Source organism: Primulina tabacum, chromosome 5 (genome assembly GCF_025594145.1).
Source record: "Primulina tabacum isolate GXHZ01 chromosome 5, ASM2559414v2, whole genome shotgun sequence".
Taxonomy (NCBI): domain Eukaryota; kingdom Viridiplantae; phylum Streptophyta; class Magnoliopsida; order Lamiales; family Gesneriaceae; genus Primulina; species Primulina tabacum.
In genome coordinates, this window is record NC_134554.1 from 28,287,992 (window position 1) to 28,310,510 (window position 22,519).

At 34.6% G+C, this 22,519-nt stretch overlaps 1 protein-coding gene across 8 annotated transcripts; it reads left to right on the top strand.

Annotated features, from left to right (window-relative positions):
- The first annotated feature begins 415 nt into the window (after positions 1–415).
- On the top strand, positions 416–19,231 carry LOC142547394 (rho GTPase-activating protein REN1-like). 8 transcript variants are annotated; one of them, XM_075655667.1, is made up of 24 exons: positions 416–656; positions 756–840; positions 941–1,012; positions 1,684–1,720; positions 2,359–2,435; positions 2,993–3,063; positions 3,179–3,257; positions 4,818–4,962; positions 5,428–5,544; positions 6,906–6,983; positions 7,566–7,621; positions 7,709–7,778; positions 8,778–8,862; positions 10,504–10,747; positions 11,634–11,837; positions 12,368–12,667; positions 12,890–12,939; positions 14,352–14,412; positions 14,517–14,600; positions 15,031–15,144; positions 15,218–15,387; positions 16,948–17,035; positions 17,442–17,633; positions 18,580–19,231. In XM_075655667.1, the coding sequence occupies exons 2-24, from the start codon at positions 811–813 to the stop codon at positions 18,946–18,948; spliced, it is 2,793 nt and encodes a 930-aa protein (XP_075511782.1). In that variant the 5' UTR covers positions 416–656; positions 756–810; the 3' UTR covers positions 18,949–19,231. The 8 variants fall into 8 exon arrangements, with proteins under 8 accessions (XP_075511782.1, XP_075511785.1, XP_075511784.1 ...); XM_075655670.1 differs by having other exon boundaries at positions 16,948–17,020; positions 17,424–17,633; positions 18,640–19,231; XM_075655669.1 differs by having other exon boundaries at positions 16,951–17,035.
- The last annotated feature ends 3,288 nt before the right edge of the window (positions 19,232–22,519 follow it).

Consider the following 22,519-nt stretch of genomic DNA (forward strand, 5'->3'; position numbering starts at 1 on the left):
ATTTTTTAACAAATCATACATGGCTTCCTCGATTCAATATTATCAATAACTTATTTATATCATTCCCATTATATATATATATATATATATATATATATATATATTGGTCTGTTTTAATAATTATATATATTAATAAAGTGTTAAAATTTTAATACAACACACGTATAGTTCAGTGGATAAAATATTTGTTTCTTAAAGATCAAAATTTGAAATTACTATTTGAATCTTTTTTTATATTTATTTTTAATTCATATATTGTCTCTCATTATTTCTTATAATTATATTTTGATTTTCATTTAAATATAAACAAAATAAATTATAAAAATATTAGATTTGCGTGGATAATGATATTAGTATTAATTGGCCATTTGCAGCAATTATTACATCGACATAAATGGCACGTGATGAAAATGTTGGTGTTGGTGGTCAAACGTGTAACAAATGCAACAGGCAAGAGCACTATCCCCACGCTTGAACCTCGGCTTTCCGTTGCATCTTCGCTCCCTTCTCTACAAACAAACAAACACCCAAAAATATGCGTCAATTTTACATCTCTCTCCCCAACACACGTGATCTTGAATTATTCTTCAGCATTCTTGATTTTCATGCTGCCCATTTCGTAAAATATTGATTTGATTATGTTATGCGCGAGAAAGGTGAATTTTTTTCCCTTGTTTTGTTTGATCCGCGACGGATTTAAGCTCTTTGTTCTTGGGTTTTGATCTGATCAACGATTCGATGATACATTTTGGCAGGTTCCTTCAATGGGACACTGCTACTTTTGTAATGCGTTTCTTTCGTAATTAGGAAATGACAAACGTAAATGCCGATTCATCTCAGGTTCGTGCTCGATGATATATATCATTGCATGATCACTTCAAATTAGGATAATCATCGTAGTTTTCGTTTTGTAAAATGTGAATCTTGGGCGCTGTTTCAGGGGGAAGGTGGCATTAACGAGCCATCTCCGCCACCAGCACCACCGAGCCCCGCTTTTCATGGTGGCAGTAAGGTACATTTGTCGACAAAGTGCAGTACATAAATTTTGTGGCTTCCGATGCTTATCCTCAAAATTTAGTAGTGGGATTTTGTGGTATATCAAAGAGGACGCCTTACAATTTTATCGGCGTTGTGTATTTGCGCATGATTCAAGTTATTTCAGCTTCTTATGGTAGTTTGAAATGGTAAACTTGCAAGAATAAGTGGAAAATATCCAAGCATTTGAATTGTGTATGGTCAAAGAAGATTCAAATTTTGTAGAAACACGAGTTGTAATGAAAAAAGAAACATATTTGGAAAATTCTAGGCGGTGAATATTATAGTTAAATTGCATGAGAACTGATTTAGATGGTATGGACAAATTTAAAGGCAACGGTAATTGCCAAACGTAGCAGAATTTAAAAGCCCAGCCGTCCAGGGTTAATCATGTACTTCAGAAAGAGTTTGCAGAGGCCTGAAGACGAAAAAGTATTTCACTTTTTGATGTTACAAAAGTGTCTCACATCAAAGAGTCAAGACAACATGCTTTATTGAACTTTCTGAGTCATTGCTTCCAAATATTCCCCCTAATTATCAAAATTGTTGTTTGACCTAATCTTTTATTTATAATATCTTTAAACTTATGTTGATGCAATTATTGTAATAGACAGCTGATTCAAGCTTGATATTGATATCATGCTGCAGGTCTATAAGAGCGGCCCACTATTTTTATCCTCAAAAGGTCTGTTTGCTACTTGATTTGGTCCTTCTTCCTTTTCTGGAAAAACAGATGGCAATATATATACATGCTTCTTTACCCCCTTGCATGTACGGGATCTGTTAAGTGACTTGCTGAATCCAAGTCATATATTATATTGGGCTGTTTGATGGTGAATTTGGGTGCGCAGGTTTAATCCATGATAACATATAGTATGCAGTATGTTTGTGTGTGCAGAAGCTTGAATGAAGCAGTGATTTTCGCGTGTTTGATGTGATTCTTTTGTAGAATATTTATAACATAAGCCTAATTGTTTGGCTTCCCATTCATCTGACGGATAAATTTGATATTCATTTTATTTCGCATACAAATATAAGTTCCTAATTTCGATACATCAACAGTTAGTGGCCCTTTCATTTCACCCCTGAAATTTTGCATTGGCGGATTGACATTTTTAAAATACCCAGACAAGAAAAAATAATAAAAACTTCTTTCTGGAGGACATGATATCCTTAGACTAAAATGCTTGTTAGACAATGTTATACTAATCACTGTGCTATTATTGTTTAGTATTAAATGTGTAAAGAGACAAATCATTTGTCAGAGCGAACGGTTTCTTCCTCGTGTATTTACCTCATTAATTGTATTTACGCCATTAATAGGTATTGGATGGACATCATGGAAGAAAAGGTGGTTTATTTTAACTCAAACTTCCTTGGTCTTCTTCAGAACTGATCCAGTAAGTTGCCACTTTTTTTCAAAATCTCTTATATTTTAACACAGAGCTGGTCAACCAGATCTCTATGACAGTTTTGAGTCAAATGTCACACATAGTGGCTGTATTATGAGGTCTGATATTTTGATTATTTTTCTGTTTCATATACCAATATTTATGTTTTACCGTTTGATGGCCTGAATGTTTTTTTTAATGTATTATCATAGTTAGTAAATCTATAAGCTACTGTATGTTCATGTGGTGCAGTAAGAAGTGAAGACGATAGCACACTTTTTAAAATATATTACACAGAGAAAAACTTTTTTGCAAAAGTATTTGATCAGAGATATGAGAAAAATTAACTGGCAAAGAAAAAAATTCTTATCTGACGAAAATTTCTTTCATTTCATGAAATGTGCTGTATTCATGAAAATCTTTGAAGAAGTGTGAATTTCACAATAATAGACGCTGATTTGTTGATGGGTTTTTTATGGCTATACATTCAATTCACATTTAGTGCCATTTTTGAATTTTTATCCAAATTGCAAATGTTAAAGGTTTCTGGTTTAACTTTTTCTCAGGATGTGGTCCCTCAGAAAGGGAGTGAAGTCAATTTAACCCTTGGAGGAATTGACCTAAATAGTTCAGGCAGGTTGGCAATAAATACATTGATGTTAGAGTTTTGTGTTTCTGGTTATATATCAACTGCGTCTTCCTACAATATCGATGGTTACAGTGGATGTTGGCTTTTTTTATCCCACTCTCAGTGTTGTTGTCAAAGAAGATAAAAAATTGCTCACCGTACTCTTTCCTGATGGGCACGATGGACGAGCGTTCACACTCAAGGTGCAATCCCTGTTTAGATTTCTTTGTGTAACCAAAGCTTTGAATTAGTTGCTTTCATGCTATTTGTCTTCTGTGTTGAGTTTTATCATTAAACTCCATGCTTTGGTTTTCATTGGAATTCTGCACTCGTTTAAATAGAAATTATGATTTGTGACAAGAGGTGTAAATGAGTCCGTGAAATTTCACGAGCTCGATTACAAAAAAATTAGACTTGAGTTCAGCTCATGAGCTGGCTTTTAAGCTTAGATTATATCTGGAAAATTTGTTCGTGAACATGTTAACGAGCTTAAATCACGAGTTTAGCTGTGAACGTGAGCTCATGAACCCCAATCAATACAAATTACATATAGATATATCATAAAATTTTAATTTTATAGTATATTTCTAAAACATAAAAATATTTAAGCATTGATTTTGAGCTCACAAGCCTCGTGCATTTAATTTTTGAGATTGAGCTAAAACATCATTGGCTTGATTAGGATTGAAGCCGGCTTGGTATATTTTACACCACTATTTGTAACATGGTTATATTTTGGGATGTGGATTCAGGATATTGGTGTTCGGTATAGCTATTGCTTGGGATTCTGCCACGGTCACACACTTTGAGTTTTTGTAATAACCATCTTCATTGTGGTCCTCCATGATATACTCCTACTAGTGACACTGTTACTTTTTGCATGGTATTTGTGATGTTAATGTTAATTGTATCTAGTGCGACTATCTTAATCACACAATTTTTGAAAAATTTAATATTTTAAAAACAATAAAAACGCTACTATCTTGTATTGTTTATTTTCTATAAACTTATTTTCCTATATTTTGGTTCAAATTTCACTTCTCCCAAAATATACAACATTAGCACAATAAAATATATTTTACAATTTTTAAATACTCAAAATTTTATTTAGATATCAATCATCAAACAAAATTTACAAGATTTGACAGCTAAAGTAAATAATTTTTTTCATAAAAACAAAACCAAACTTACATATCCCTACCCGTTATGGTTTCAAAAGTTATTTTCCTGAAAAAAACACATTTGAAAACTCCACAATATGGATGCAAGCGAGTCAAGCTACTCATGAGCGGCTCAGTCAAACTCAACTCGAGCTTGATTTGGCCGAGCTCGAGTAGCTCGACTCATCACTCGTGTTGAGTAACGTTCAAGGTTTAATTGTTTCGAATTACTCGAGTTACTGTATATAAATTTTTTTTAGATGATATATAATTTAAGGGTATTTTTGTTAATATAAATGCAAAATTTAAATATTAAAATGAAAAGAACCAAAATTTTTCAAGCTCAAGCTCTATTATGATACAAATACTTTAGAGCTTTTCAAGCACGAATTTATGTAACTCGAAAACTTCACAAGTCGAGCTTGAAATTGAATACTAGATCGAGTTCGAGTCGAGCTCGAGCCTACAAAATTCAAATCAGGTTGAGCTCGAGTAGTATCATGCACGAGCTTGACTTGACTCGGGTTCACCCCTACTCCGGTAGCAAAACCAAATTACCTAAGCTTTTTATTGTTTCCATTTATTGGATTTTTTGTAACATAGGCAGAGACACTGGAAGATCTGCACGAGTGGAAGGCTGCTCTCGAGGAAGCTTTAAAAAATGCACCTAGTGCTGCTCTTGTTATCGGGCAAAATGGTAAACTCAAGAACGATCAGCCCAATGCAGCTGATGTTTCTTCAGAACAATGTAAGGTTCTTGATGCTTTGAACATTTGACTATGCTTTGAAATGAATTTCTTTTGCTTTAATTCATCTCAAATATCTAGTTAGGTTTTTTAGGTTAAGTTCTACCAAATCACTTGCTCCTACTTTTTGTTATTTAGTTAGCTACAACATGTGATGCATCCTTAGGAACATGGAGACCAAAGAAAAGTTCCATCTTTTTCTTTAACCTTTCTAGCTGATGATTCTTTCTCCCCAGGAGCTTGAAATTCTCCAAATCTGGAGAGATTACCACCTTTTCCCTCTCCTAACCTATATTTTCTTGTCATTTCTTTTTTATCCGGTATGTGTTGTGCGTTTACATGGGAGTATGTAGTAGAAATCAAGGGCGTTCTATTTTCAGTGTTTCACTTTTTGTTTTCTTCATAATGAAACTGATGTAGGTAATTTTATTTTTTCTCTCACTCGCTCTCTCTGATTTTTTTGGCAGCTAAAGATAGACATGTTAAATCCTTGGTCATCGGTCGACCAGTTTTACTTGCTCTAGAAGATATAGATGGCACTCCATCCTTTTTGGAAAAAGCTCTTAGATTTGTCGAGGAAAATGGTCAGTCTTTTTTATTTTTTACTGGGAAGATGCACTCAAATGGGATAACATGCTTATTCTTGTTATGCTTTTTTACCAGTGTTCCCACACTAAAACCCCCCAAATAAACATGATCAAAGTTTTGAAAGAATTGTATATGCTACTGGGAAAAAAAGTACGAGTGAGATTCATTTTTTAACAGATTGTAACATTCCTCTGGAAATTTCACTTCACGATTGTGAATTGCAACAAAAGTATTTTTCTCGTGGATCATTCAAATTAAATCTACTTCAGTTCTCCTCCGAATCATGGAATATGGAGCTGCATTTGGTACAGTGTCGGAAAGAGGCAAATAGTAAATATCTGTAATGTTTTAACATGAAGCCATCTAATTTTGTTTTCGAATGAGCGAAGGTAGGCTATTCTTTGTCATATCTCTACACCATATATGCAAAAAAACTCATAAAATTTCCAATCCTTTGCTTGGGTTCTCTTTGGTTTCCATTGACCTTTTTATGGCTATGTTTGTTAGAATTTCTCTTTCTTTCAGTTTTCTGCTTACCCTATATTCTCCATGTTACAAGGGCTATTCTCAGGTTGACAGCTGCAAGGCGAGATAATCCGTTTTATATATGGAAAAAACTGGAAAAAAATGATAGAACAAGTGAACAACACTCTTCTATGTGTTAAAAGAAAATTTCTACATTCATGTTATGTGGAATTGATTTAGATTTTTTTCCATTTGTCCATATGAAGGAAATTGAAATGTTTGCCAAATTCTTACCGACCTTTTTCCAAAAATATAACCTCTCCAATCCCGCTGTTCACTTCTGACATGTTTGCTCTCCTCTGAGAGTACTCTATCCTCGACATCCTTGATTCTTTTCCTACAAATTAGGGGAAATTTAAATTAGCAATAATTATGAGCTCCTTTTTGTACTCAAAAGCCTAGTCTTCGAGTTTATCTAAGCTTATGTATCTGTCAAGGAGTCTGCAGCCCACTAGTTTGCATGAAACTCGCAGTGTCAGATAGATATAGGATGCATATGCAAGTGATTTCCCTTAAACATACTAACACTATGCTTTCTTTTTTCTTTCTTTCTTTCTTTGTTTCCATTGTATGATCTAGTTTTCTTGGATTTGTCTTGTGACGGAATGTTTTTACTCTTCTCTCTTCTATATGGAATATTTATGGTTTTTGTATTGAATATAGTTCGGATCCTCTCCCTCGCTTAGCATGGTGTCTATTCTCATCTTTTTTACATCCTTATATTATTCGTTTATTCTGTAGTATTTGTTTGTCTCTACAACTCATATACTTGACACCACTTTATCATTTTTCCGGTTTGTTTGGTCCTTTATCTTTGACAGTTTTTTGACAGGCGTTAAAACAGAAGGCATCTTGAGGCAAGCTGCTGATGTTGATGATGTGGAGCATCGAATAAGAGAGTTTGAAAAAGGTTGGTTTGTTTTAAAGCATAGTTTTGATCGTTTTGTATTTGATAATATATGCAAATAAAAGCTACTTTGATTGTTTTGTAAAAGTCTCCTGGTTTGTTGATTAAGTCATCTAGAATATTATTTTGTACTTGATTGCTATGCATTCTCTCTCTATATTTTTTTTTCACCATCACGTCATATTTAGTTGTCATAATCAAATCTCCTAAATATTATTCAACAAACTATATTATGAATTCGTACTGTAAAATGCTATTTGGAAAAATAAGGTTAATACATTTTCTTTCTAAGTATATTGTGTGAGTGATAATGCAAATTATGCAGAAACAACAATTACTATATGTAAATAGATTTCTGTGTATTTAGACCTTATCAAAAGAGTATGGCCTTTGCATGAAGGGGCACATTAGCACTAATAAGTACCAAACGTCGCACATGTTTTATAGTCTAAGATATATTGGGGTGTTTATTCAATATATTTTATATGAGAATTGGATTTACAAAGATTCAATTTATGTGCTTAAAATATGCTGCATATGGATTTATTTCCAGTAATCTGTAATATAACTTGAATCACTATTCAGGAAAACGTGAGTTTTCTCTGGGCGAAGATCCACATGTTATTGCTGACTGTGTTAAGGTATTGTGTTAGAGAAACATATGACCTGTTTTGAAGACCTTTAGGTAATGTTTTAGGGGATGATTCCTTTTATTGATCTATTGCCAGTACGTTATTCGAGAGTTACCTTCATCGCCAGTTCCTGCATCTTGCTGCAAGGCCCTCCTTGAAGCATGCCGTAAGTTTGTTATGGTGTACTCTTTTTGATCCTTGTATTTTGAATCTGAGTACTAGAATAGAGAAGGAATATTTTTTGAATGAAAATGTTCGTATATATCTTGTTATGGAAGACTAACCTGCCTAATTAAATGCTTTCCCATTCAAAGATTGCATGGTAGACTCATTTCTCCAACTTGCTAGTGAAATATTATCAAGTCTGGCAAAACTGAGGTATCTTTGAGTTTTGAAATTGCGACTTTTCACAAGCAGCATTTGTTTCATGAAGAGAGCATTCTATGAATTCAAATATTTTTTAAAAAACTTGTCATATTTTGTGTATAGCAGGAGCGGAAATTTGGTATATGAAGGAGAAAAAAATATTTTCGGCTTGTTTGGTTTTGGCTTGTTAGTTTATGTTATTTTTATTCTTCATTTTCCTCAGGATAAAAACAAAAGTTAACATCTCATTTTCATTTGCATTTAATGTTATTTTCCCTTCTTTTTCCGACTTCATCATTACTTTTAACTAAATTTTTGAACATTTCTAAAAAATACTCTGTTAGTATATAAATACTCTCCTTTAAAATATAATGTTGTCAATTTTTCAAATAATCCAGCTTTGTTCCAAAGTTCCATTGCAGGCTTGATATCTTTGTATTTGAAACATTATGACATAATCGTACAATGCATCCGTGAAACAAATTACTTAGTATGGTTTATTATATGGCTCTCTCATGTGAATTGCGCAGAAGAAAAATTGCATAATCTACATTATATTTTATTTGGGTTTGAACTAACAATAATTAGTCTTATTGTGTTAGCAATACTTGAGAACAAAAAATTTTCAGTTCATCACCTTTCAATTAAATTCGGTGGAAAATTCCAAATGGTGCATTCAAATTGGAATTATGAGAGTATTTTTATTAAAGAAACAGAGATTTTGAGTGTTGTTGCTTGTGGAAAGTACCGCAGCGTAGATGCATTGATACTAATTCTTCCAAGCTATTATGATGACTAGGAACGGAGCGTGGGATGAGAGTAAATGCTGTGCGTTTAGCAATATGTGAAACATTTCCGGAGCCCAATCGTCGCTTGTTACAAAGGTAATCCAATACGACCTCAAGACAATTGTTTCTATTTTAATTTTCTGATTCGTAATGATACTGGTTTGTGCATGTTTGATGTATCTCATTTTTTATTTAGTACTTAATCTTGCATTTTTATTAATTCTACTGTAGCTTCTGATTCTTTCAAATTTGTTATGTTGTTATGATGATTATTGATTGGCAATGGTTGTATTTAATTCTAGATGTTCTTTCTTCTGAGCCATATCATTGAATTATTGTATTCAATTTTTCAGTTGAAATTTTTGAATCATGAATCAATTATTTTAAAAATTTCTATCGCGAGTTTCACTAGGTTTTGCTCTTGATGAAGTCATTTAATTTTCCTTTTGTCTTAACATGAATTATTTTTTCAAAAGAGAAATTAAAAGCAAATTCCAATACAATCACATATTGCTTTAGATCTTGAATTATTGCCTGTTTTGAAACACAAACAGCCCTCTGTGTGATTTTAGATAAATATTAAAGCAAAACATGGGCATTTTTCAGTTTTTGGATGGCTTTTTTCATGTTTCTTACATAAATTTCACCTTTCCCCATTGTCATTTTATTTTTATTTATTTAATTATTTTTTTTTTTCAAATTCAAGCATATGATCATTTTGCAGAGTTAAAACACAGAAGACATTGAAGAATAATTTTGTTCACTTTTCTCATTTCCACTAACTATTATCTGTAGTACGAGCAATACATTTAATAAAAGTGATAATATCCTTAATTGCTAATTACAAGACTTTACATTGTCACTCCCTGCAATTATGTCCTAATTTATTCCTAAAAATACTGTTGATTTATTCACTCCCAGAATTACGTTTGTCACACATTATTTTGATCCAATATATTTCATATATATTTAAATAATGGCGATGGACATTTTGTGTGTCATCCCCATTCCTCCATAACTCCATTACACAGTAGAATGCGCAGGTGAAAAATTTAAGCTAGTTGTAAGGATCGAGTTAGTAACTAACATGCACAGTTGGATATCTAATATTTGGTTGTGGTTAGCATGATTGAAATTTTAGTTGTTTTGAGATGGAGTGCTATGCATAAGCAACCAACATCTTGAACCAATGGAATAAAGTGCTATGTCTATTAACACATCTATTGAACCTATAGGAGACGCCTCTCAAATCCTAATGATATTGATATTAAACTGTGTTATGCTATAGTGCTGAAATGCTTTATCTAGTTCTATGAAAGGAAAGTTTGAGCATGTTTAAGTGTTAACTAAGGAACTTGTGCTCTAATTATATACTTGCACGTCTGGCCCATGAGCATATAAAGTATAACTAAGACATAGTCCAATAGACTACGTAAGTAACTACTTCATATTTGTATTTGCTTAGCAAACTTGATAACTAAGTTACTATAAAATCAATTATTAATCTCATACTTGACGTGGGACATCATAATTGGATATCCAGTTTCCGTTGTTGTCTATGTAGTTGGAATTCATGTTGTACACGTACCCTAGGAGTTCAATTTTTTCGTCCAGCAGGCTCGTGAGTTTAGCCATGGATAGTGATCGAAGGCATTTTTGATGGTTTTTATTTGAATTTTATCGTCGATATTTCATAAATTTTCTGCATTTCACACTGCTTTGTCACTTCTGTGTTAGAATTCTTATGATGATGCAAAAGGTGGCTTCTAACAAGGCTGTGAACAGAATGAGCACATCAGCTGTAGCAGCTTGCATGGCTCCCTTGCTTCTTCGCCCCCTTCTTGCTGGTGATTGTGATCTAGAAAATGATTTTGATGTGGGCGGTGATGGTTCTGTCCAACTTTTGCAAGCAGCTGCTGCGGCTAATCATGCACAGACCATTGTTATTACATTACTCGAGGAATACGATAATATATTTGGGGTATGCTATGGTTATTTGCCTATTTATAACATTATTCGTGCTGTGTTTGCCTCTGCTGTATTAAATATGGGGGTATTGATGCTGCCACTCTGCCTGTGAAATTTTTCATTAAATTTTGCATTAGTCTATTTGTGCTTGTTTATTTTTGTTATCACATTGAAATTTTGCTTAGCATTGGTGTTCTAAAAAGGATGTCCGAAATTCATAGTACTAGTCTCACTCTGAATGGTGTCCACATTACAGCAATTCTTAAAGCAACAAGTTACTTCAAGGGCCCTTAAGTTACATGATTGACCAACATAAGTTATAATATAAACAATTTACTTGCTGGTGTCAAACATTTTAGTTTCCCTTTAGCTGATCAGTTATCCAATCATCTAGTTATTCCTTAACATTTGAGTCATATTTCGATCCGTAGACATGGCAGAAAGTTCAGATCATATGCATCCAACATTCATCTCATATAGTTTGGTTGAAATTGACTTGGTGTACGTCTGAGAGATCGAACTGGGTTGGCTAATAACTTTCTCACCTTCGGAATTTCACAGCTGCCACCAGCAAACCAAATGACTGTTTACTGTTTAGATTCACGAGATCTTTAAACTGCACTTCAGTAATTTCTGTTGTTTTAAACATCACTCGACTTATTTGCATATACTTGATTTTTTACATTATAAATATTGGTAAAAAGTGATTGTTTGCTGTGCGATATTCTATGGAGGAAGAAGCCTGAGATGGAGCAAACAGTTATTGCAAAATGACCTGGCTTTGAGACAGTTTAAATCTATATTATGTGCTCCTCATGAGCCAACTTTTGACACATTCTGTATCAATATCTTTTTCTTTGTAAGTTATTATGCGTTATTAACGCATAGAACTTTTGTAGGAATGTTCTGTAACACCTGAACCCTATACTGATTCCGAAGAGAGTGGTAGTGAGAGTGAGGAAATTACAGATGATGATGAAGATAGCTTTGACGATGATGGGGATGATGCAACTGAAGACTCCCGTTCAGATGCAGACGAAGATTTTGAGAATGAATTCAGTGCAACTAGTAGTGACATTTCTGAAAATGAATATCACAAAAAGGTAATACTTAGTTAACATCCATCTTCACCTTTCATTAACAAGGCACCACAACTATAGATAGCCACAAAGCCAACCATTTAAGCCAGCATCAAGTCTCCGAGTTTATGAAATTTAGTTGTTCAAAATAGTGGAACTTCTTTTCTGTGTCTCTTTTGTTGCTTTACCTTGTCATCTTCCATCATTTTGTCTCCGGTTATTTATTAACTTCTCTTCCTTGGTGTACATGCTCAAGATCTCAGAACTGTAACAGTCTTGTGGTATTTTTTAGGTTTTACCTGGCAGTCTTTATTTCAAAGATGTAAGTTCATTTTATTCATGTTGTTTTCATTAAATGTATTTATGTCATTTTTTCAATATCCCAGTTTTCATTATGGCAAGCTCTTCCATTGTGTGGCTTAATTACAGTATAATTTGAAATGTTTATCGTGGCTACAGTTTCTTTTCTGTTTTACTTTGCAAACTTTTCCTCGTTCTCGTTTCTTTATGCTCCATCAGTCGGTTTCAACGAATCTAATGACAGATATCTGAAGATGCAGATCTCTGGAAGTCACAGCTCAGGGTCCGAGTCTCATCAAGTAGATGATGTTCTTAAAGCCAGTCAAAATTACTCATCAAGTTCTTCTCAGAGTGAAATGCTTCAACATGGTTGCATAGAGAAAAATGATGAAGTTCAGAACCATTGTGATGATGATGCCAAAATTCAACTGCATGACTCCAATGAAATATTAGGAGCTTATCCTAGTGAATCATCAAGGTTGCAACACTCTTCTAAACCATCACATGAACCAGTTCGCAGCGTACGTCGATCTGCTGTTTGGGGGCGCACGCCTGTGAGTATATTGGTGCTTCTTTGGTTGCATATATTGTGAAACTAAGTATGGTTGTGTTCCCCTTTTGTCAGCCACAACCAAACTTATCTAATTTTCGATAATCAGCCATTCAAATCGTGGTTCATTGATGCTTCCCTTTTTAAACTTTAAACACACATGTCATTGCGGCATTTTATGATCTTTGGTTATTTAGCAAAACTAACTTCATGAATTCGAGTTCAGGGAAAGAAGAACCTTTCCATGGAGTCTATTGACATTCCTTTTGAAGATGAGTAAGTCATAGGTTCATCCTCAATCAATATCTAAATTAAGCACATCCATTTCTCCTTTCAGTTTCCATAAATCCATGATCCTCTCTATTAGATGTGCTGGTGTTACCATTTCATTACTGATTTATTGCACAATCCTTCTTAACCATTTCCGAAAGAAGTAAGTTCGGAAGTCATTGTGCAACCATGTGAACTGGACTAACTGTTTAGATGATCTGATTGAATTTTGTTCTAGACTTGTTTTATTCATGTTTCTAGAAGTTAAATTCAAAATTTGATGATTCTATTTAGAAGACAGTATCCATATGGTTTAAATTCCTTTGGTCATTTCAAGGTAAGATTAATTGTAGACCACGAGAGACTCCACAAAAAAATAACCAAAGATTTCCGGTTCCATGTTCAGTGAGAAAATTAACGTGCGAAAGTAACGTTTTCTTTTACTTGGTTACACTTAAGAACTTTAAGAATAGAGGTTAAACTGATCATGTGACATGAATTAGTTTGAGCCTATTTATCATATGATTTCTCATTGAGAGATCTAGTTCTTTCTTACACGTTTACCAGACCTTTTCTGTATTAAATGTTGTCTAGAAATAGATGTGACATCTCAACTTTCTTTCAATCTGTCAAAATAACAAATTTATTTTCACGAAGAACGAATAAGTTTGTAAGATAGAAGCACAATGGTCATAACTTACTGAAATGACCTGAATTCTGCTTCCAACCATATTTTCTAATGAAGGTTTCCTTTCTCCCACAATTCAATAAATATAAAATAATTGAAGTTGAAGTTTATTAACCGAATCACTCAATCATAAGCTGTAAGGCATAAAAGAGGATAAATTAACAATTCTACCTTTAAAATTATGGCCTACCTTTTAAATTAACACCTTTTCTTTTAATTGTAGAATTTTTATGGCCTTTCCTGCAAATAGTATTGGATCATTTTACTCCTATTCCAGCATATGATTGATTAGAACTGGTAGTTTTAGTTTTGGAACCATATTCTTTCTTCTTAACACTATTTGTCAGCGAAAAGTCTGATCTGTCATCTCAGTCGTGTGATGCTTCCAAATTATTGTACTAGGATATAAATCCTGGAATCCTGAGTCTCTTAAAATTTAGATGTCAATAGCTATAGCAGAATGTTATAACTAACATGCATGCACTGACTAGAAGTGTGCAGTATTTCTCTTTTGCTTGAGGTACATCCCTTAATTCTTCTTGAGATTGATAGGGTCCATGCCAAACCTTCCATTCGAGGTACATAAAGCTTTATAGCAAGATGACAATTGAATCACATGCATCATATGCACTCTGTCCAAATTTTTCTACCGTCAGGAACAGTGCATTAGTTCCCTTGCATCGATGGAAATTTGTTCGAAATGATGCTCACATTAGCTTGTCATTGTTAGGGCTGAAATACAAAAGCTCGAGTCCATGAAATCTGATTTGCAGAACAAGATATCTAAGGAGGTATAATTTTAAGTGTCTTCTCTCTTGAAACATTCTTATTCAAATTCAGTTTCAGAATTGAGCAATCTTTGAATTGTTGTTCGCACACATCTTATTTGTTACAGGAAAAGGCAAACTTGCATCTGCAGGATGCCCTGGAGAAGCGGAAGCGTGATTTACATGAACGTCGTCTAGCTCTTGAGAAAGATGTAATTTCTGCACAAAGATTTTATAAATTTATTCTTCTCGTTCAATCTTATCTCTTGACATAGATACACCAAGTATATTTATAATGTTATTGGGTGAAACTTGGGTTTTGATCTTCAAGGTTTTGCCCTTGGTCCTTATGTAGTGGATATAAATTTGATTTTTCTTCAGCCATCTTGCTGCAATTTTTAGCATGTTTTCTAGAACACACAGTTATGGAAAATTTGTGATAGTTCTTGTAGTGCCTCTATTAGGAAAAACTATTCCATCTCCTTTATTATCTGATGATTTAACAAACATCACTTAACTTATTCTCTCTTTCCCTAAATTAATCTTACCTAAATTGTTATACACTTGTCACTTGTACTTGTAATATTTTTGTAGTTTCTTAGCCTTGTAACGCAGCAAGGACTCAAGGGAATTGCATTGCAGGTGGCAAGGCTACAAGAGCAGTTAAAGAAGGAGTTAGAGCTGAGGACAGCACTTGAAGCTGGACTTCGAATATCTCAACAACTTCATTCTGTTCCATCCATTGCTGATGAGAAGGTTAAGTGACTCTTTGTATATGATCATTACTTCTACCATATTCTGTAAGTAATCAACTTTGAATTTGCAATAGATTAAGGCAGAGCTGGATGAAATTGTTCTAACAGAGGCAGATATTTTAAGTTTAAAGCAGCGGGCTGCTGATCTTGAACTGCATCTTATTCAACAGCGTGAACAAAACTCTAGGATTGGGTATGATGTAGGGAATCAGCTAAATCAAAGTCCAAATGATCAGTCAAAGTTGTAAGAAATACTTTTGCTCTCTGCATTTCTTGTGCAAGATTGTTCCTGTTAGCCTTCTTGCATCTGTCCTTTCTGATACTCAGTCCCTTGTTCAATACTACTGTACAAGAAAATAATCCAATGAAATCATTTCTTGATTGTTACATTTGGAGTCTTCAAGTCAAACTTGACATTCCCCCAATCCTGTTGTGATCACATGAAAATGTTTAGAATAAAAAATTATTGATATTATTGTATCCTGAAGCATGGTACATAGCACTTTTGCACCTGAAGACAATTAACCTCCAACCATATGCCGTCCAATTCTGAATTATCACTCAGATTGTGTTGTGTTTATGCCAACAAACCATTAATAACATGCTATGCATTTCAGAACTTTATAAAAAAACCAATAGAAAATGAGTTTTAACTAACTTTTCCTTGAACTAAACTCTGTCTACTATTAAAACTATTCAACTTATGATAAATAAACTAATAAATCGTAAGTAACAATCAAGAATAGAATGTCCTTGTATAACACAATGCTTGTGTGATGAACCATGACATGTATATATACAAAAAATCTTTTGTCCAAAACGCACTAATCATGTTTAAAACCACCCTTCATTTCTCCTATTGGAAGCAGCCAAATATTTGTATCTGAAAGTAATTAAATAAGCTCAACATCCAGGTAATTCAAACTGGCTGAATCAAGTAGATCAATATAAATATTAAGTTTTGCATAATCAGTTGGCATAAGCAACATTTCCCGAAATTAGCAGTTGACCAGCAGATATGAATATTTGTTGAGAAATAACATGAAATATAGCTTACAATGAAAAAATTCCATAATTCAACAAATTTTTATATCACTTGATATCTGTAGTGAAAAATGTCTTCTTCATAATACATAACCAGACATGCATCACATTCCTCAGTTCATCTTTTTGGAAGACCAATTTTCCAAAGAAAGCCGGAAACATCATCAAACGTACCACACATTTTTTGTGTATGACTCAGCATGAGGTTCACCATATAGATTGCCATAACTAAAAAAAAAAGGTGGGTCTGCTTCCTATGCCAAGCTCTACTCCCTTTTCATAAGTATGAGACAAGTTTCATTGTTCACTGTTGTCCAATATCATAAACACATTACATGACAATCATAAAATACCTCTTCAAGAATGCTGGATGTTATCATTGATCAAAACAACTGGCACAACTATAGACATTAAAAAGTAATCAGGAAAACACATTCTCTTGCTGAATCTTCCACAACATTTATCAATAGGATTTGTTGATGGCATCAGGAGATATATTTCCTTGCTTGCACGTTCCATAATATAGTCAGATTAACGTTGATATATTCCAAACTAAACATTGATGGAAAGCACACACATGCACTCTCACTCTCCCTCTCCTCCCTTTCTTCTGAGACAATGCACCTAGCACCCTTGAATCCTTCCTTGGTTATTGGACAAGTATTGAACAAGGTTTTGTTTATTTATTTGCATAGAACAGCTACTTTGTGCTTTTGAATTATAAGTATGCAAGCCATTTTTGCTTTTTATTGTCTTGCAGCAGGAAAAAGAAACAGTTAGATGTTGGGGCGTTAATTATCTCCGGTGCTCCAGATAATTCTTCAAGAAGTAAGGTACGCAAATTCACAGTGGCATGGAACTGTCGTGTCTTAACATTGATTCCATGGTATAGACATGTAAATATAAGTTTGACTGGTACTAAGACTAGATTTTCTCTTATTACACTGAGTTATACTTTGTGATTGTTGATTGCTCTTGCGATGTAATATTGAATTTTAAGATAAATTAATGTTCTTAATACTTAATTAATCTCTTCAATAAAAAGGTTATAATAAATCTTCTGTAAATTAATATTCTTGATTAATCTCTCCTGTTAAAAAAAGCTATAATAAATCTTCTGTTGATACACTAGAACGAAGTAATTATCTTTTATCATTATCTTTATTTGGTGATGTTTGTGAGGATTCTTGCGAAGAAAATCTCAAAAAAATTCATAGATGTTTTTCTTATGTACAGCATGAGTACAACTTGGAGAAGACAGACGGTTACAAAGACAGGAAATTAGATTCTCCATCTTCCACAAGAAAATCATTGCCTCTGATTCCGCAAGCAGACTCCTTTCGAAATCCAAAAGCCACTGGAGCTTTGAATTTGTCACCTCACACAGAGTTAGGCACAAATACGCCCAGCACAACCAGTTCTAGAAAGTCTAATACGAGGGGAGAGGTGCAGTTTTCTTTTTTCTTTTTACTATTTATTTCATGCATGCTATTTATTTTATAATATATTAGTTAGATTGTTTTGTCATTAAACTTCGTATAGATCATCTAGGAGTCTGTGGAGTAATAATTTGGAAAAATTTTGAAATCTACCGAATATATGAAAGAGCCAAGTATCTCTCACTGTTTATATTTTTTTATAACCAAACAAAGAAAACAAATTCCTTTCACCCTTTTCTCGCTCATTGAATTTCAACTATGGCATTTAACATGTCAATTCAGCTGTTTAAATATTTTGATTCTAATGCTTTTATTTTTTTAAAAATAAAATGAAATACAGAAAAGAGTCAGGATTTAAGAATCAGGACTAATAAATTTTAAGCATTACATTTGTCTAGTTTGGATTTGGATAATATTTTCTGATTCTGAAGCAAAATGGGTAGTTAAACTACAGTGATTAAATTGACTTTTGTGTTGCATGTGAACATGCATCTCTATGGTCCTATTCATATTTCTAATAGATTTTAGAGTCATCAATTGAGCTGTTTGTAGGTTTTGATTCTAATGTTTGCTTATTTGTTTAAACGGAAAAGAAAAAAGTAGAAGAATGGTGACCGATGAATTTGCTTGGGCTTCTGGGTTTCAAAACACTATAAAGTATGTCAAGTTTGGTTAATATAATTTTGATTCTGGAGTAAAATGAGGCAGTTAAAGTTGTGGTGTGATTAAATCGAAATTTGTGTTTCATTTAAACATACATCAATATGGTCCTATTAATATTACGTATATGTGATATTTGGCTTGCCTATTTCTATCGGAAGACAAGATTTGTAACACAAAATGGATATTTTCCTATTCATTGATTATGTTTTATTAACATTGTTATCGATACTTCAAAATTATATCTGAGTATAATTTTTTGCTTATAAAATGTATTCCTGCTTGTATGATAGGGCAATAATTCCACCACTTCTGCTCTGTCAAAGCTGACAAACCGACTTAATTTCTTAAAGGAACGACGTTCACAAATTGCGACTGAGCTCCGAAATTTGGACAAAGGTGAAAATTCATCTCAGCCCATCCAAAACCTTGGACAAAGTGGAGGATCAGAGCATTGCCACTCTAATCAAGACTCCAAAGAACAATCCTCGGAAAAAATCAAAGAACTGGAGAACTTTGAATCATCCCACAAGTCCGGTGACCAAAATGATAGGGGAACAAGATTGGAAGTGTTCCCAAATCTAGACCGGGGAAAATCAGAAAGCTTCCCAGTAGATGATAAAGTTCGAACAAGAATTCCTCCAAGAACCTACTCTAGATGATGGATTGCATGCTCACGTTTTGAATCTTCTTCCATCATGCCTTCTGCATTATGGAGAATGATCTGATGTAAGATAACAAAATCCAGATAACAAAGATGGTGACCAAGCGTCTTATATGAGTTCATATGAGTCAGGTTTACTGATTTGGTTCTCATGTACAGCTTCCTTACAAACACAAAAACAATCTTTTTTTGCATTTAGTGATACCAACTGGCATGTTGAAGCTTATGTTTGGACACAATGGTTTTAAGCACCGTTAATCTATGAAGGAATGTTGATTCTACATGTTATGTTGTTTATTGCCAACTTGTAAGGTCATGTAATAGTTTCACCAGCATATCCTGTCACCATGATTAGGTAGGTTCTGTTTCAATCTTGGGTCCGTCCATCTATAAATCTCTTCGTCAATCTTCTGGAGTTGCGTGACCTCGGCCCGAAGGTAAGAGATTTGAATTGTACTCGATAATAAATGTGTTCCGTCCGATGACTAGATCAATCCTATGCTTTGATTTGAACTCAATTGCTTCTTCTTTTTGCATGTTTTACTATGATACATGTATTCATATTGAAACCACAATGAGTAAAGTTGGGCTAGGTTCTTACAAATGCATGAATTGTGTGTCACGTAAAATTGTTTAACTGAAAAAAGAAACCAAATTTGTTTCCATTGCATCACATGAGCTACTTCACACGTCATTTTACATGTGAGGAGAAAATTGAAAAAACTAAAATATATATTCTCACGTATAGCTATAAAAAAAATTATGTACAAATAATACATATAAACAAACTATATGCATGGTCATTTGCATGCAAATGATTTTCAATCTAATCAATGCATTAAAAATAATTAATCAGAATTTTTTTAGTAAATTCCAAAAATATATGTGTTTGGGTTAAAAATAAATAATTATGGAAGCCCAATTTAATTACAAGCCCAATTAAATTATGGGCCCGTCAAATGCATCGGACTAATTTCTACCAAGTCCAACCAACCACATAGCGCTGAAGATGGAAAAGATCGTGGGAAGAAGGGAACAGATCGTGAGAAAGTAATGTGAAAGATCATGGGCTCATGGGAGAGTGGAGGAACCGCACAGTTGCTAGAAAGAAAAGGAGGACATCGACAACACACAAGGACACACAACTCAACTCAGCAAAAACTTGCAAAATACTCTGCTAAAAATTCAATCTTCAAACACTAGTTTTTTAGCATTCCAACATATTTCTAGCATTCTAGATCTTCTTGTTTTAGACATAAGCAACAATTTATTATATTTTTCATATTTTGATGAACTCCTACAGTTTTTGTAAATTCAAAATTATGTCAGGGGTTTATTTCCATCAATTTCCAATAGTTTTCTTCGTTTTGGCGTTATAGTTGTTTTAGGATACTAGAACCGACGGTCGAATTTAGAATTCACGTCGCTTGAGTATTTAGAAGTTAGATTTTATCTTTTCACACAAATCGATGCATTTTCGCACCTGGCACGCCCGCAAATCTCGAATATTGTGCGAACAATTTTTGGCACGCCCAGTGGGACCACCGCTATGCCGCCAAGGAGAAAAGAAAACGTCAATCAGGAGAGTGGGGAGTCTCTAGCTAATCAAGAGGGAACTCAGGTTCCACAGCCAGAGCAACCTACTGTTGAGCCACAGGCTGAAGAAATAGATCTGCAGATTCCTACTACATACGATCAAGTTTCAAACAGGGTGATGGAAGAATTGACTGCTATAAAGATTGAAGAAATCTCAATGGCATTATCTAAATCAATGTCTGACTGTTTGAAGACTCTACTGAGTAAACCGAATTAGTCTACCCGAGGGGAGCAAAATACCACTATCAAAGAGCTGGTCAGGGAAGCAACCAAGTCCATGAATTCGACCAGGGAGTTGGAAACTCAAGGGCTAGCGATCCTCGCAGCCCGGAGTTCACTCTCCCAAATCAGCCAGAAAGAATGTATACACCATCTCACAAGAGAGAAGAAACCTTAGAAGGGAGGGCTCAGCCATATCCACGTGCTCATAGAGTGGGGAGCTCGAAGCAACCTGTTACTCAGGTGTACAGCGTGACAAATCCTCTGTATCAACCGGGAGCATACGAAGACATGTCACACATGGATTATCAAGGAATAGATGGGGGCTTCCCAGGATGTAATATTGGTCTAAATGCAGGGTTTCAAGCTCGGGAAGCAAAATAATAGCATCACCAACTCCCAGCTCGAAACATCCACGGGATTGATCAAGAGATAGTGAGAGAAACTGTTCAAGAGCTGTATGGGCCGGCTTTGAGAAAAATAGGCCGCCCAGAGTTCCACAAACCATACCCGGACTACATAGACGTGAATAATCCGTACCCAAGAGGTTATAGAGTTCATGATTTCAGTTTATTCTCCGAGGAGGATGGCCAATCCAGCATGGAACAAATAGCCAGGTTTACCATCCAGTGCGGGGAGTTAGCCAAATTGGAGAACTTCAACAATTTAAAGTTGCGGCTATTCCCAAATTCCCTCACAGGGACTGCATTTGCTTGGTATGCTTCACTCCCCAGAAATTCAGTGATGAGTTGGTAAGAGGTGGAAACACAATTTCACATTCAATTCTATAGAACAGAGCCAGAAGTGTGTATTGCCGATTTATCCAGAGTCACCCAAAAAAAAGGAGAATCTGTAGAGTCTTTTATCGACAGGTTCAAAAAAATGAAGAATAGGTGCAAGGTGTTCCTACCGAAGACTGAGTTCGTGAAGATGGCACAAAAGGGGCTGGATTTTGAATTAAGGAAGAAGTTCCATGGTATGGAGTTCAAGGATTTCTTTGAGCTTGCTGGCAAAGTTGCTGAATACGAAGAACTGTTGCGGGAAGAATCATACAAAAAGAGAACTGCTATGTGGTCTTATTATCAGGAGGTGGAAGATGTAGTATTGGCAGAAATTCAATCAGTCGGTTCTTGCACAGTTCCCATACTAAAGAAGAAGTTGGCAGAACCTGAAAAGAAGAACAACTCCCAACTCCCGAAAGATATGCAGTATACATTTGATGTGTCAAAGACCAAGGAAGTTTTCGATTTCTTGGTAAAAGAAAAATTCATCACCTTTCCACCTGATCACAGGATGCCACCCAAAGAAGAGCTGAAAGGTCGAGTGTATTGTAAGTACCAGAACTCCTACAATCATGCTACTAAATCTTGTTGGGCGTTCAAGAATATTTTGCAGGACAGAATTAACAAAGGAGTCGTGAAGTTCCCTAACAAACAAGACTATGGCTGTGGATGATGATCCTTTTCCCCCAGTAGCCTTGGTTAATGTGAATGTGACAGATTTGAGGGATCTTCTCAATGAGAAAAGAAGCTTGATCCTTTGTAGTGAAAGACCGAATAATCAAGAAATGCTGGATCACGAAGGGTCAATTGTTTGAAGGTCATGGAAGGAATAATGTTGATCGAGTAAGAACAGTTCAGCAACGTTTCCCCAGAAATATTGGTGAATCCGCGACCTATAGACCGAGGAACCAACATTTCTACGAGAGACCAGTGCATGATAATCAAGGGTTCAGAGGGAAATCGTCTCTTGAG

Bases quoted from the DNA above. Each gene is read 5' to 3' on its own strand.
- LOC142547394 (XM_075655665.1), top strand. From the start codon at position 811: ATGACAAACGTAAATGCCGATTCATCTCAG. The intron at 1,013-1,683 runs GTACATTTGTCG...ATCATGCTGCAG, and splicing joins CTTTTCATGGTGGCAGTAAG to GTCTATAAGAGCGGCCCACT. The intron at 7,622-7,708 runs GTATTGTGTTAG...ATCTATTGCCAG, and splicing joins TTATTGCTGACTGTGTTAAG to TACGTTATTCGAGAGTTACC.